This window comes from Anneissia japonica, unplaced genomic scaffold (assembly GCF_011630105.1).
Source record: "Anneissia japonica isolate Jap-2015-1 unplaced genomic scaffold, ASM1163010v1 scaffold967_len435762_cov181, whole genome shotgun sequence".
Classification (NCBI taxonomy): domain Eukaryota; kingdom Metazoa; phylum Echinodermata; class Crinoidea; order Comatulida; family Comatulidae; genus Anneissia; species Anneissia japonica.
In genome coordinates, this window is record NW_022711026.1 from 149,475 (window position 1) to 162,743 (window position 13,269).

At 30.3% G+C, this 13,269-nt stretch overlaps 1 protein-coding gene across 3 annotated transcripts in view; it reads left to right on the forward strand.

Moving 5' to 3' along the window:
• Positions 1 to 13,269, forward strand: part of LOC117107229 (neuronal PAS domain-containing protein 1-like) — a 73,363-nt gene that overhangs the window by 45,900 nt on the left and 14,194 nt on the right. For all 3 annotated transcript variants that reach the window (XM_033248850.1, XM_033248849.1, XM_033248851.1), the window contains exons 3-6: positions 119 to 369; positions 1,579 to 1,661; positions 2,985 to 3,074; positions 6,627 to 6,825. In XM_033248850.1, coding sequence (XP_033104741.1) covers positions 119 to 369; positions 1,579 to 1,661; positions 2,985 to 3,074; positions 6,627 to 6,825 — 623 coding nt within the window. The remainder of the gene's footprint in view (positions 1 to 118; positions 370 to 1,578; positions 1,662 to 2,984; positions 3,075 to 6,626; positions 6,826 to 13,269) is intronic.

Below are 13,269 nucleotides of genomic sequence, written 5' to 3' on the forward strand. Positions count from 1 at the left end.
TCTTAGAGCTCAAAATTAAGAATTAACTTTTTTTTAAATAGATAAATTTTTTCTAGCTTTTATATAGTAATCTTAAATATATATTTTTTATATATTTTTTTATATATTTTTTATTTAGAGTTGTCGCACAAAGAAAGGAGAAATCAAGAGATGCTGCAAGGACGAGAAGAGGGAAAGAAAATTATGAATTCTATGAACTTGCGAAGCTTCTACCGCTTCCCGCAGCAATCACGAGTCAACTTGATAAAGCCTCCATTATACGTTTGACCATTAGTTACCTACGGATGCGAGAATTATGCCAGCAAGGAGATCCGCCATGGAACAGCTTTATGGAGGGCATGGTACATAATAGGTTATCTATATTACAAGGTATATTCTGATAATACTACATCTGTATGTATTATATTATATATATAATATAATATATATAATTATATATATATATATTTTTATATATTTGTATGTGTACAGTATATTATATAATATATAATATATACAGTATTATAATACATATATATATATATATATATTTATATATTTGTATGTGTACAGTATACACTATTATTTACATTACCTTGTATAGCGTATACCATAAGAGCCTCTATTATTAGGCAAAATTATATAGGCCAAAAAGAGAAGGTGTAAAAAATGGAAATATAGTTTGATGCAAATAGTTATACATTATTATATACAAGATTTACAGATACAAGATAGTTTTAAAGATAACCTATTTTATAATATTATTTTTTAACTCTATAAATTTTAACTCTATAAATTATTCTCAGATATACGGGTACTATAATGCAGTCAAATTTTTCATTTTTAATGGTAGATAAAATAGTTATGTTGACTATAAGTGTTTGTTTGGATTCTCCAGACGGCAAAACAGTGATTTATTTGTAGAGTGGAGACATCAACTGCAGCATAGCAAAGGAAAATTTACTGAGATATAGTGACCGAAGTTATAAAAAAAACAGGATTTAAAGTGTTAAAATGAGAATCTCTAAAGCACTGTTAGGACTATCAAATTTTCCTTGACAAAATCTGCTGTATATATGCCCATACATGGTTATGATGTGCCCATATATAGTTATGATGTGCCTATATATGGTTATGATATCTCATCATGACCATATTTAGGCATAACACATGATTTTATCAAATAAAATCAGATAGTCTTAACAGGGCTTTTACACAGGAAGCAGAAGTTATAATGTTTGTAACTAGTAATAGGATAGACAATGTGTTCTTGTACTCAGTATTGTCTCCAGACATTTCTCCACCAAGTGGAGAAATTTTAATGGTTTACAAATTGTCATATTATAAGATACTGTAATCACATAACTTTGGTTGTATTAGCACATTATTATTATTATTATTATTATTATTATTATTATTATTATTATTATTATTAGTTAAACGACTTCAACTGGCATCCAACAACAGGAAGACCATGGTTGTCCAACTGGGAGAAATATTGATTGACACCCCAACCCACTGGTGCCAACATTTCATACACTATACAAAGAGAAGCTAAATAAAAGTAATATTGTTTGCATTGACTGTTTTATCTTGTAGGTCATTATACCCACCATAGTCCAAGTGCAACTGCCATTGCAAGAGAAGTGTACGAACACCACCTTGGTAGCCATCTACTACAGGTTTAGTATTTCTGCCTCTGCATTTAGTTAATTTCACTTCAGTTAACACGTTGACTGCCAGACATTATTTTTAAGGTTCCTTCCTGTGCACCAAAACAAGTTTACATGTACAAACATACTTTTTTGAAATTTTATCTAGTCATATATCATCAAAATGGTGTGTCTAATAAATTGGCGGAAATTTTGTGCATTTTGCATGGGTTGGTATGTGTTCAATGTGCGCCCCCGCTTGTGACGCTCGAGTGTACTGCCAACAACAAACATATACACCCTGTTTTACGTTATCTCCTCTGGTGTATCTTCCCTGAACTACCAGCCGTTAAGTCTGCGGTTCTACAATGTATAACAAAGACGTAATAAACGCTAGAATGCTGCAACGATTTTTAAGTATGGACGTCCCTGGCACCCTCAGCAACACCCTATGTGACGAGTATACTTGTGGCTGTTAGCTAGCGTGCTAAGCATTATATAAAGAAAGTTGAAATCATTAATAACTATATATAGTTGTGAATATAATAATTTGAATGTCTATGAACTCTAAGCTCTGTCAAGTTTTATGTTTCAAATAAATGTGATATGCCCATATTTGGCTGTAATATGACATCATCATGCCCATATATGGGCACATCCCACAAATTTGTCACATAAAGTTTGATAGCATTGACAAAGCCTTTCTGCTTCAGCAAATTTTACCAGGACCACAAAAAATAATTACACAGTAAATGTTTACAGTGATTAATGGTAAGACTAGTATGTACCTTGTTTTTTTTTATCCCACTGCCTGCCCATAATAATTTTGAATATAATTTTTTTTAGTGCACCAATACTAATAACACTTTTATTAATCCTGCTATAAAATTCCATATTTATTTTCTCTTACACCTAGACACTTTTTGACAGGCCATTTTTGCAAATTAAAAAAAAAAACAATTTTATTTAATATTTTTCCCCTGTCCTACTTCCTTTCTTTTAAAGATCTTTATCAAGATTTTAACAATATTTGCTAAAAAAAGGTTATAAAAAAAGTTTTGCCTTACTGATATAAATATTTACAGTTTTTCAATCAGTTTTTAAAATGTTTTTTTCATCATATAGATATTTTTTCTTGATTACATTAACAGAAATGAGATGTTCTTTAGATCAAAAATTTTTGAGCAATGCTTGCAATCAAAGTGACAAAACAATATACTAATAATATATGATCAAACAATAAATAATTCATTTTTGGAAAATACTTTTAAAAGTAACATATATTAGCATTTTTAGTAGGTTTTGTTTAATTTTAAAATGTAATTTTATGTAACATGTTTAATTTGCTTATAGTCTTTAGATGGATTCTTGTTTGTTCTCTCAAACGATGGACGTTTTTTATACATATCAGAGACGGTGTCCATTTACCTTGGATTGTCGCAGGTATTTTTGACATTTGATTGATTGACACAATGATTTTATTGACTTTTCTTAGCACATATGTCTTAATGGCTACTTCGTTTGACAGTTTTATCTGTTCAATCACTCAGTATGTGATATTTGACCTGGCGTTCACTCAAAGTTGATACTAAATATTAAGGTGATACTTAAACTATTATTGATTTAAAGGTGATACTTACTAATTATACTAAAATTTTAATATCACCCACTATAAGCAAAACACCCACCCCATTATGATACTCACACCATCCCTGCAGGCAATCAATCCACCTCCAATGCGATCAGTGGTGTATCTAGAAGTCTTGAAATGCGGTTGCTGATGGGTGGGGGGCGCAAAGGTGAAGTGCGAGGCTCAACGATCAGTTGAGGGGCGCTAATTCGCAAAATAAGGTGATTTTAAGTGCTTTTTAACTACTTGACCGTGATTCCTGCGGGGGAAACTGGGGCCCCCCGCGCATCCCCTAGATACGCCACTGAATGGGATGCTCCCTGGCTAAAAATTGAAATTATACTAAACTTGTAATTTGTTGATCAAAACATTTGTTATCCATAAATATGTATTTATACCATAATTTTCAACTAATGTTGCAAATATTGTTGCAAAGTAACATTATTTTCTAACATAGCCTACCAAGCATTCAGAATTAATATTATAATATTTGCAAATTTTAGAAGGGTTTGTGTGTAGTGGGAATCATCACCTCTATAATGGATAATCTGCTTGCCTAAAGTGATATCCTAATTTACAATACTTCAACTAAAAATCCCCTCTCCCCTACCCTAGGTAAAACATCTACCCCTGCCTATGTGATACATCACCCCTACAGGCAATTCAACACCTCAAAATATGATAGTCATCACTCATACATTCCTACGAACAATGTGTAACTCACCACTCAGATTTGTAACTCACCACTCAGATTTGTAATACCTGCATGTCAATTAACAATGCGGTAATTGTACGCGAATATGACCCTTGTACATATCGCATCAGACCACAATGTCATACTCATATCACCCCTGTAGGCAATACATCAACCCCAATGTGTTTTACTCATACTGTCCTTGTTCTATATGAAATTTATCATCAAAATGTGATACTTATATTCTCCCTGTACATAATACATCAACCCCTCTCCCCCCTGCAATATGATACACATGTGCATGGACATACTCTTGTTAATCTGGCTTCAGGTAGAATTTAATAATACAGCAGTAGTAACATACAAACATTATGAATTGAGTGAAAAAAGTTAGTTTGCTATTAAAGTTTTTGCTTACTTAGTTGAGTTGGAGAAACCATGCTGATTTCCAAGAGTTTCAAACATATCAGACTTGAGACCCACAATTTATATATGCAATGTAAACATTTGCAGTTAAGTTAGTATAATAGCAGTATCTGCCGCCTGTTAACGAAGGACAGATAGAGGAATTTATGAATCTCACATACCAAATTACTTTAATGAGTCTATGAATGGGGAAAAACAGAAAAATAGGAAATAGACATCTTGAACTTTTTGGCAACTTAAGTGTGTTTAATAATAGGCCTATTCAACATTCCAGTGACAAATTTACGAATCTCAAATACCAATGTACTTTATAAGTCATTAAATGGGGAAAAACGGAAAATAGAAAGTAGCCATCTTGAAGGTTTTGGCAACTTAGTGTGTTTAATAATAGGCGTATTCAACATTCCATTAATAAATAATGGATTTTTGACTACTGATTGAAATTTTCATGATAAAGAGATAGCATTATTAAAAGTAACATATGGATAAAAAACGGCAAATGAAATAGATAATTTGAGAGGAGGATATAATATAATATAATCGATAATGTTGAGAAGTGTACATGAGTTGACTTGCGAACATTTTAGCGAGTCTTGATCAAGTCGCAGATGAATATTTTTAATTCATCTTTGTATTGCTAAGAAATTGATTGAATGCAACTTTGATTTCAATGCTATCTTATTTAATTGCGTTTGATTTGCATAAGAATTGCTTCGTAATGTGAAAACTGGACATTGGTTTCTGTTTATTTCCATTGAACTTTGAGAAATTCTGGGTCAGACTCAGCAATATTATGTATTTAAGACCTACCAGTGATAAATTAAAAAAAAGGAAAAGTGTCACTCTGTATACTAACTGTCATCAGGCCAGGTCTCCTTCCCTGCGCCTCTCTATCTTCATTGCTCGATGATGTATCATCATAATCGGAGAAACAGAACACTACCTTTTTTTTCATCAGGAAATGGGTTGTATGATAAATGAAAAAAGAGAGATTTTTTTAGGGAAAATTTACTGTAAAGAAGAATTAAATTTGATTGTCTATAAGTTGAGATTATTAATCAATCATTTCTTCCATCTTTCCCTCCTTCCTTAACTCATTCTCATTAATCAGGTTTTATAGGAAGACAAATTGCATTTATCTTTTATGAATTATCATAACTTATAAAAATATGTTATATTTTATTCATACCTTTCATTTGTTTCTTCTTCCTGATATTCTACTTCTTTCCTTCCTGTTAATTTAACACATTAGAATGTTTCTGAAGCTATATACACTGTTATACACAATCAATAGACATTTTACGTAATTTTTCTGCAAAATTACATTTAGCTTTTGTGAATTATCATAACTAATACAAAGTATGTTATATTTTATTCATATCTTTCATTTATTTCTTCTTCTATGTTACTTCTTTCCTTCCTGTTAATCTTATCACATAGAAAAATGTTTCTGAACATATATACATTGTTAATAATCATAGACATCATAAGAATAAACATTTTACATTATTTTTCTGCAAAACTACTTTTATCTTTTTTTGAATTATTGTAAACTAAAAAGTATCTTGTATTTTAATCATATTTTTTTCATTTGTTTCTTCTTTTTATTCTGCTTCTTTTCTTCCCATTAATCTCTTCTCATTAGAAAAAGAGAAGAATAAAGATTTTACATTATTTTTCTGCAAAATTATGTTTATCTTTTTTTTTGAATTATCATATCTAAAAGTATCTTATATTTTAATCATATTTTTTCATTTGTTTCTTCCTTTTATTCTGCTTCTTTTCTTTCCATTAATTTTTTCTCATGAGAAAAAGAGAAGAATTTACATTATTTTTCTGCAAAATTAGATTTATCTTTTGTGAATTATCATAACTAATAAAAGAATCTTATATTCTAGTGATATTTTCTTCATTTGTTTCTTTTCTTCTTTTTTTTTTGACTTTTTACTTCCTGTTATTCTCTTCTCATATAAAAAAAATTGAGGTAGACTGACTGATAGCAGTATGTTTGAGTATGTCAACCCTCAGTTTTAAAGAAAGACATTACATTTATCTTTTATGATTAACCAATGAATTTAACTTATAGTTAATTCATTTTTTTTCCTACTTCTTTCCTTCCCTCCTATTAATCTCTTCTCATTAAAAGATGTTTCAAAACATGTACATGCTGTTAATATTTGTAATAATCATAAAGAATAAATAGTTTACATCATTCCTTCTGCTGTTTAATTTTCTCTGCTGTTAGGTTGAGTTGACGGGCAGCAGTATGTTTGAGTACGTCCACCCTGGGGACCACTCAGAAATGGCTGAGAAACTTGGCATGAAAATTCCATTGAGTTCACCAACATCGGCCACAGCAGCGTCAGTGTCTGGGAATTCATCATCAAATGAGGATGGAAGGAGTTCCACCGGACCTTCTGTCTCCTCCCCTACTTCACCTCAAGGTAAGGCACCTTATGTAATCTAGCGAAGTGATAATTTACCCCCGAATTCACCAAACAAGGAAATGCTTTTCAGAGATGAAACCACAAATGGCATTCACATTGATCGATGGTTAGCTTGTTATCACATCTGGAAAATTTACCTATAGTACCTAATAATACTTCCTCATCACATCTATACTATGATTTTATAAATAGTGCACATCTCTATTCTATAGTCATAAAAAAGTTCTTTTTTTTTTCTTTTTTTTTTTAAATCTTCAATTGTATATAAATTAATAAGGTTTATCAATCATAAATCTGTATTTATATAAATATATATTATAATGTTATGAGAGGTACTACTTTGTTTGGTATATTTCTTATCCTTCCTTCCATTTGCTATGTTGTTTGTTCCTTCCTTCGATTTTGGGTTTTTGCTGTGCCTTCCTTCCATTTGTTGTGTTTCTTGTACCTTCCTTCCATTTGTTGTGTTTCTTGTGTCTTTATTCCATTTGATGTGTTTCTTGTGTTTTTTCTTTCCATTTGATTTGTTTTCTGTGCCTCCCTTCCATTTGTTGTGTTTCTTGTGTCTTTATTCCATTTGATGTATTTCTTGTGTTTTTTCTTTCCATTGGATTTGTTTCCTATGCCTTCCTTCCATTTGTTATGTTTCTTGTACCTTCATTCTACTCGTGTTTTTTGTACCTTTCTTCAATTTATTGTGTTTCTTGTGTCTTTTCTTCCATTTAATGTTTCTTGAGTATTTCCATTTGATGTGTTTTTGTACCTTTCTGCCATATATTATGTTTCTTGTGTCTTCATTCCATTTGCTTCCATTTATTGAGTTTCTTGTGTCTTCCTTCAATTTACTTCCATTTGTTGTTTCTTGTGTCTTTCTTTCATTTGATGTGTTTCTTGTGCTTTTTCTTTCCATTTTATGTGTTTGTTGTACGTTCCTTCCATTTGACGTGTTTCTTGTGCCTTCCTTCCATTTGGTATGTTTCTTGTCTCTTGCTTCCATTTGATGTATTTCTTCCTCCCTTGCTTTCATCCCTACCTTCCATTTGGTGCTTCTTGTCCTGTTTTATTTGGTGTGTTTCTTGACCCTTACTTTTATTTGGTGTAGTTTCTCGCCCCTTTCTTTTGCATAATGTGTTCCTTGTCTTTCTATATAAATGTAGCACATACTAATCTAATATGCTCAATTCAGTTGCCAAATCAATCCTCTGCATATCATATACTCCCTAGCTAATAAAAAAAAACTAAAGATTTTTAACCCACTTTCTATGACCTTCCTGTATAGATGAATAGAAAATTATATATCTGTTTTTATTTCCCTTGTCCTGAAGTCATTTTAGTATTCTTTCTTTCCGAATTTAGTTTGAATTTTAAAGGTGGTGGTATTTTCTAAAATATTTTCTTTGTTATGATTTGAACTATTGTCTGACCCACTTTATAATTGTATGGTCATAAATATGAAATTTTTTTGAGGAGTTGAATATCCTAGCCTGGCTGGAGCCTATGTCAAATTATGATTGTTGTAAGTTAAATCTAAGAAAATTAACTCTTTGATGTAGTAAGCTTTTAAATCACCATCTTCTGTATCTAAACAGTGTCCAAACAATGTTGAGCGGCCTTATATATTTTTCCTCGGTCGTTGGACGACAGGCATAATTGGATAGGCGTATCCTGTCAAATACTCGCGTGATTGACAGTGAATTAGACATTCTTTTTCTAGAAGGGTTTATTGTATGATAAAAATGTCATCTATTATACTTTCTATTTGCACATTTTTCAAATAAAATTACATTATATCAAATTTAAGTTTATATCAAGTTTAGAATTGTAATTTTTTTTTTTAAAGTACAATAATACTAAATTATATCAAATTTAATATTAAAATAAATAAACTTTAAAAATGTATAATAAAATTGATATTATTATGAACTAGATTATATCAAATTTAAGATTATAAGTAAATTTAAAAAGTATAATAGAATTGTTATCATTATATAATTCTAGATTACAGTATATCAAATTTAAGATTATAGTAACTTAATTTTTTAAAAGTATAATAAAATTGATATTATATAATAATAGATTATATCAAATTCAAAGATTTATAATAAATACATTTAAAAAATGAATAGTAATAATGTTGATACCATTATATAATATTAGACTATATCAAATTAAAAGATTTATAATAGATAAATTTTTAAAATAGTATAATAAAATTTATATCATTTGGATGTGACATCTGCTCACCAATATCTTGTCATATTAAAGTAATATAATTTAAATATAATTATTAAAATAATTATTTGGAGAATTGGAGAGTAAATTGATGTGCTAGGAAGATTCCGGCATGTGCAAAGATTTAGACCTCTGTAGAAGAGGACTTACGGTTGTTAAATTTGTTAACAATTTACATAAGGGATGTTTTTTCTAAATTGCCATAATAAGTAAGTTCTTTAAAATATGCTTAAAGTATAATAAAAATCACTAATATCTCGTCATATTAAGTAATGTAATTTTAATGTAATTAAGATTATCATTTGGTAACAAGTCTTGTTATAGAGACTTGGAGAGTGGATTCCGGCATGTGCAAATGTTCAGATCTGTGTAGAGAGGAACCATGTTTGTTATATTGTAAAATTGGGATGTTTTACTATTGGCATACTGTATGTACAACAATTGGGTAATAATGTTATAGTTATAATAAAACAGCACTTTAAAATGTGCCATCAATCTAGCATGTTATTCCGAGGTGCAGCAGCTCTTGATGAAGATAAAAAGAAGTATTTATTTATTTTATATATTGGTTTGTTGGGAGATGCAAAACAGTGAGGTTTAATTTTACAAATTACCAAAAGCCAAAAATTGATTAATTTACTTTATAAAAACAGTAATTCTATTTTTGTTTTCCTTACTTTTTACATTCCAATTTCTTTTTCCTTTGTTTCTTTTTTATTCCTTACTATATTGTTTTCTCTTCCAGTTTCTATTATCCATTTCTTCCATTTTTTTCTCCTCTTTTCTTTATTATTTTTATTCTTTCCTTCTTTTTTCCTTTAACTTCTCTACCCTTTTTCTCCCATTCTTGTTCTATTCTGTTTTAGCCCTTTCCTTTCTATGTTTTTTCTTTTTATTCTTTTCTTTTTTCCCCTTTCTTTTTGTCAGTTCTTTTAATTTTTCCTTTTCAATCTTTGTTTTCTTTTTATTTTCCTTTCTTTTTATACTTTTTCTTTCTTTTCTTTTTTCTTTACCTTCTTTTGAGGTCCCAAACTTAACAAAAATATGACCATTTATAGTCTTAATGCTCCATCCATATTATTAATTTTTATGTGCCAAATACCTGCAATTTGCCCATATATGGATGTGATATGACATCATGCCCATATATGGATATTTTATATATATTCATATTATTGGCAAATAAGAGAAATTGCCACAAGATTTCAGGTGAGCACTAACGATTCCTCATCCACATTAACTCACATAGAAAGTTCAGGGATTAGAGTGAATTTTAGTAAGAGAGAGGAATGTCATGGACATAGACTGGTGGTAAGGGATATGAATGCATCCCCTCTCCCCTGTGGATTTCACACCAATGTAGTAGTGATTCAAGTAAGGCATTGATTTGGAATGTGGAGTGATGGGAAACTTAAACTAAGCTTTGCAATACGAAGACCTATTACTATCAAATTTTATTTGACAAAAAAACCTTTGTATGCCCAAATATAGTCATGATGTGCCTTTATATGGTAGTGATGTGATGTTCATTATGACCATATTTAGGCATGTCACATGTCACAAAATTTGATAGTCTGGACTGGACAAAAATAACTATTATCACATGAATGCCCTCAAATGGCCTCTTGCCAAAGTGATGTCACCAACGGCAAATTTCATAAATTGGATGGCTTTCAATAAGTTGAATTGTATGTCCTTTTTAACTTCTAAAATAATATTGCAGAAATATGAATTTAATTTTTAATGGCTTTTTGATGACACTTATAAATTAAATTTGTATTTTAATGTTTAAGACTTTAATTTTTAATTACTAGTTTACCATATTTATTATTTTTTCTACTTCATAGTGTGGTGTTTTTATTGTTAATAAATAATTAATGCAATATGTAGAGAAAAAAAAGCCTTAAAATCAGTGGAGGCTTGATGGTATAGGTTAGGACACAGGAAGGCAAAGTGTAGCCAACAGGGATTTTCTTGTGGCTCGCGAAAATGAATTAAAAACCCTATGTGTGCAGTTGCCAAGCAACATTGGCCAGAAAACATCTTGTTTTTCACGGCCCAACACCGATTATATGTAAAAAATAACATTAAAACTTTAAATAAAGTGGTATAAAAGCAGTGCTTGGAGGTTTGTGAAAGCTCACTGGAGATATCAAAGTTTGGGTGTGGCCCACGCTATTACATCAAAAATTCACTTTGGCCCTCTAACTGATTTTTATGCCCCCCCCCCCCCCCCCCCCCCCTGGGATGTTCCATGTAATTTCAGAAATATGACTATTTTTTTTATTGGCTGAGCTATTTAACAGCTGTACCAGTATATACCAGTCTGCTAGCCATTAGTAATAAATTTATAATTTAATGTTTAAATTTCCAATTGATCATAATTATTAATTTTACGACTTCATGGTGTTTAATAAATCATAATTATCAATAAATAATTGATGGAATTTTGATACTTTAAAATACGTAGGAGAAGATAACCATAAAACGAGTGGAGATTCGATCTACTATGCCTTGTGTAGGTTATTAATGCAAAAGTAAACCATTATTAAGTATATTAAAACTATTATTACAGACATAAACACCTTGTTGAAATGTAATGGGTCATTAAACCATGTTTAGGTGTCAAAACTGAAAATATTACCAACTCGTTCAATTTGATTTATGTGATTGAAAAGGCTTACTGGTCTTCAAAGAAAAATAGACAAGAAATTATGTTTTTTTTTTATTTGAATTTGTGGACGAGTGAGTCAAGCTAGAATTAGTTTAGACGTGTGAGTCACAGAGGGTTTGAACCATTCAGGAAATAAAGAAATTGAACATGGTTGAATATTTCTGTCTACTCAAGATGGCTACTCAAGATAATACAACATTGACCAATACTTGTCATAAATGTTCAGAAATACATTCAATGTACAATTATGATAAATGGATTCATAAACTAATTTAAAATAACTCTGTATGAGATATTGGCCATGATGTCAGAATAGATAAATCAAATAGATATATTCTGCATCTTATTCTTACCATATTTATTCAGAAAAGACGCCCCACTTTGAATAATTTCCCCTTTGAATAAACACCCTTCCAGAGCCTCTTTTGGAGTAAACGCCTCCCTTGAATAAATTCCCCGGGTGTTTATCTTTTCTTTGAATAAATGTTCCCTAAATGATTGTAAACAAAACTAATAAAAGCAACATCATTCTCAACACATTCTATTAATGTTCTACTTCAATAGAAATAATGTTTTCTAACCTGGCTGGGTTCAATAAGTTATGATCACGCATTTACACATTTTGATGGTAATTATATGTGTTGTATTTCCACATTCAAAGTGAAATTAAGTGGCATGCAATTTTGGTATATACGTATTCATTTTACAATAAAAAATAATCTGATTCCTTGAATAAATGTCTCCCTCGAAGTAAACACCCCCTCAAACAACCATTCCAGTATGTATTTGTGAGTGGCACTTTTTAAAATGGTACCATGTATTGTATATAGTTCCTATCCTACTTGTTAAAATATTTAATCTGTGAGAAATCAGTTATTTAGTAGGACATACCTCAGTTAAGCGTGAAACATATATACAGCATTTGTATATACATCGGCCTATATAAAATTTTAGTAGGCTTAATTCCTTTATATCCCTCCTCGTTAAGCTGTATCATTTTAAACCCTTTAGCTATCGTTCAGACGTTCTCATTTATCAGATTACATCAAACATTTACATACTCAATACTACAATAAGGCTAACAAAATACCTTTATGTTGCATAAGCCTGACTGACTCACAAATCTTGAAAATCTATTCTAGCAAAAAATTTGTGGCTATATATGGTCATGATGTGATGTCATCATGACCATATTTAGGCATGTCACGTTTTTTGTCAAATAAAATTTGATAGTCTGGACAGGACCTTAGGTAAGACCACTATTGATCCACAAAGAAAATCTTATTTTGTTTATTAATTTTGTATAAAATACAATATATAGTACAATACAAGTACAATATATATATATATATATATATATATATATAAGACATCTAAAACAGTAAATAGAACAAATAAAAATGATGAATGATGTCAGAGTTTGTTTTTTAATTTACTACCTTACCCCTGGGTTTTAACCCTTTGGTTCACACTATATTATAAAATGTATGGGTGAGCGAAGGCTCATAATGAACCCTAGAATTTGGCCTAGCTAA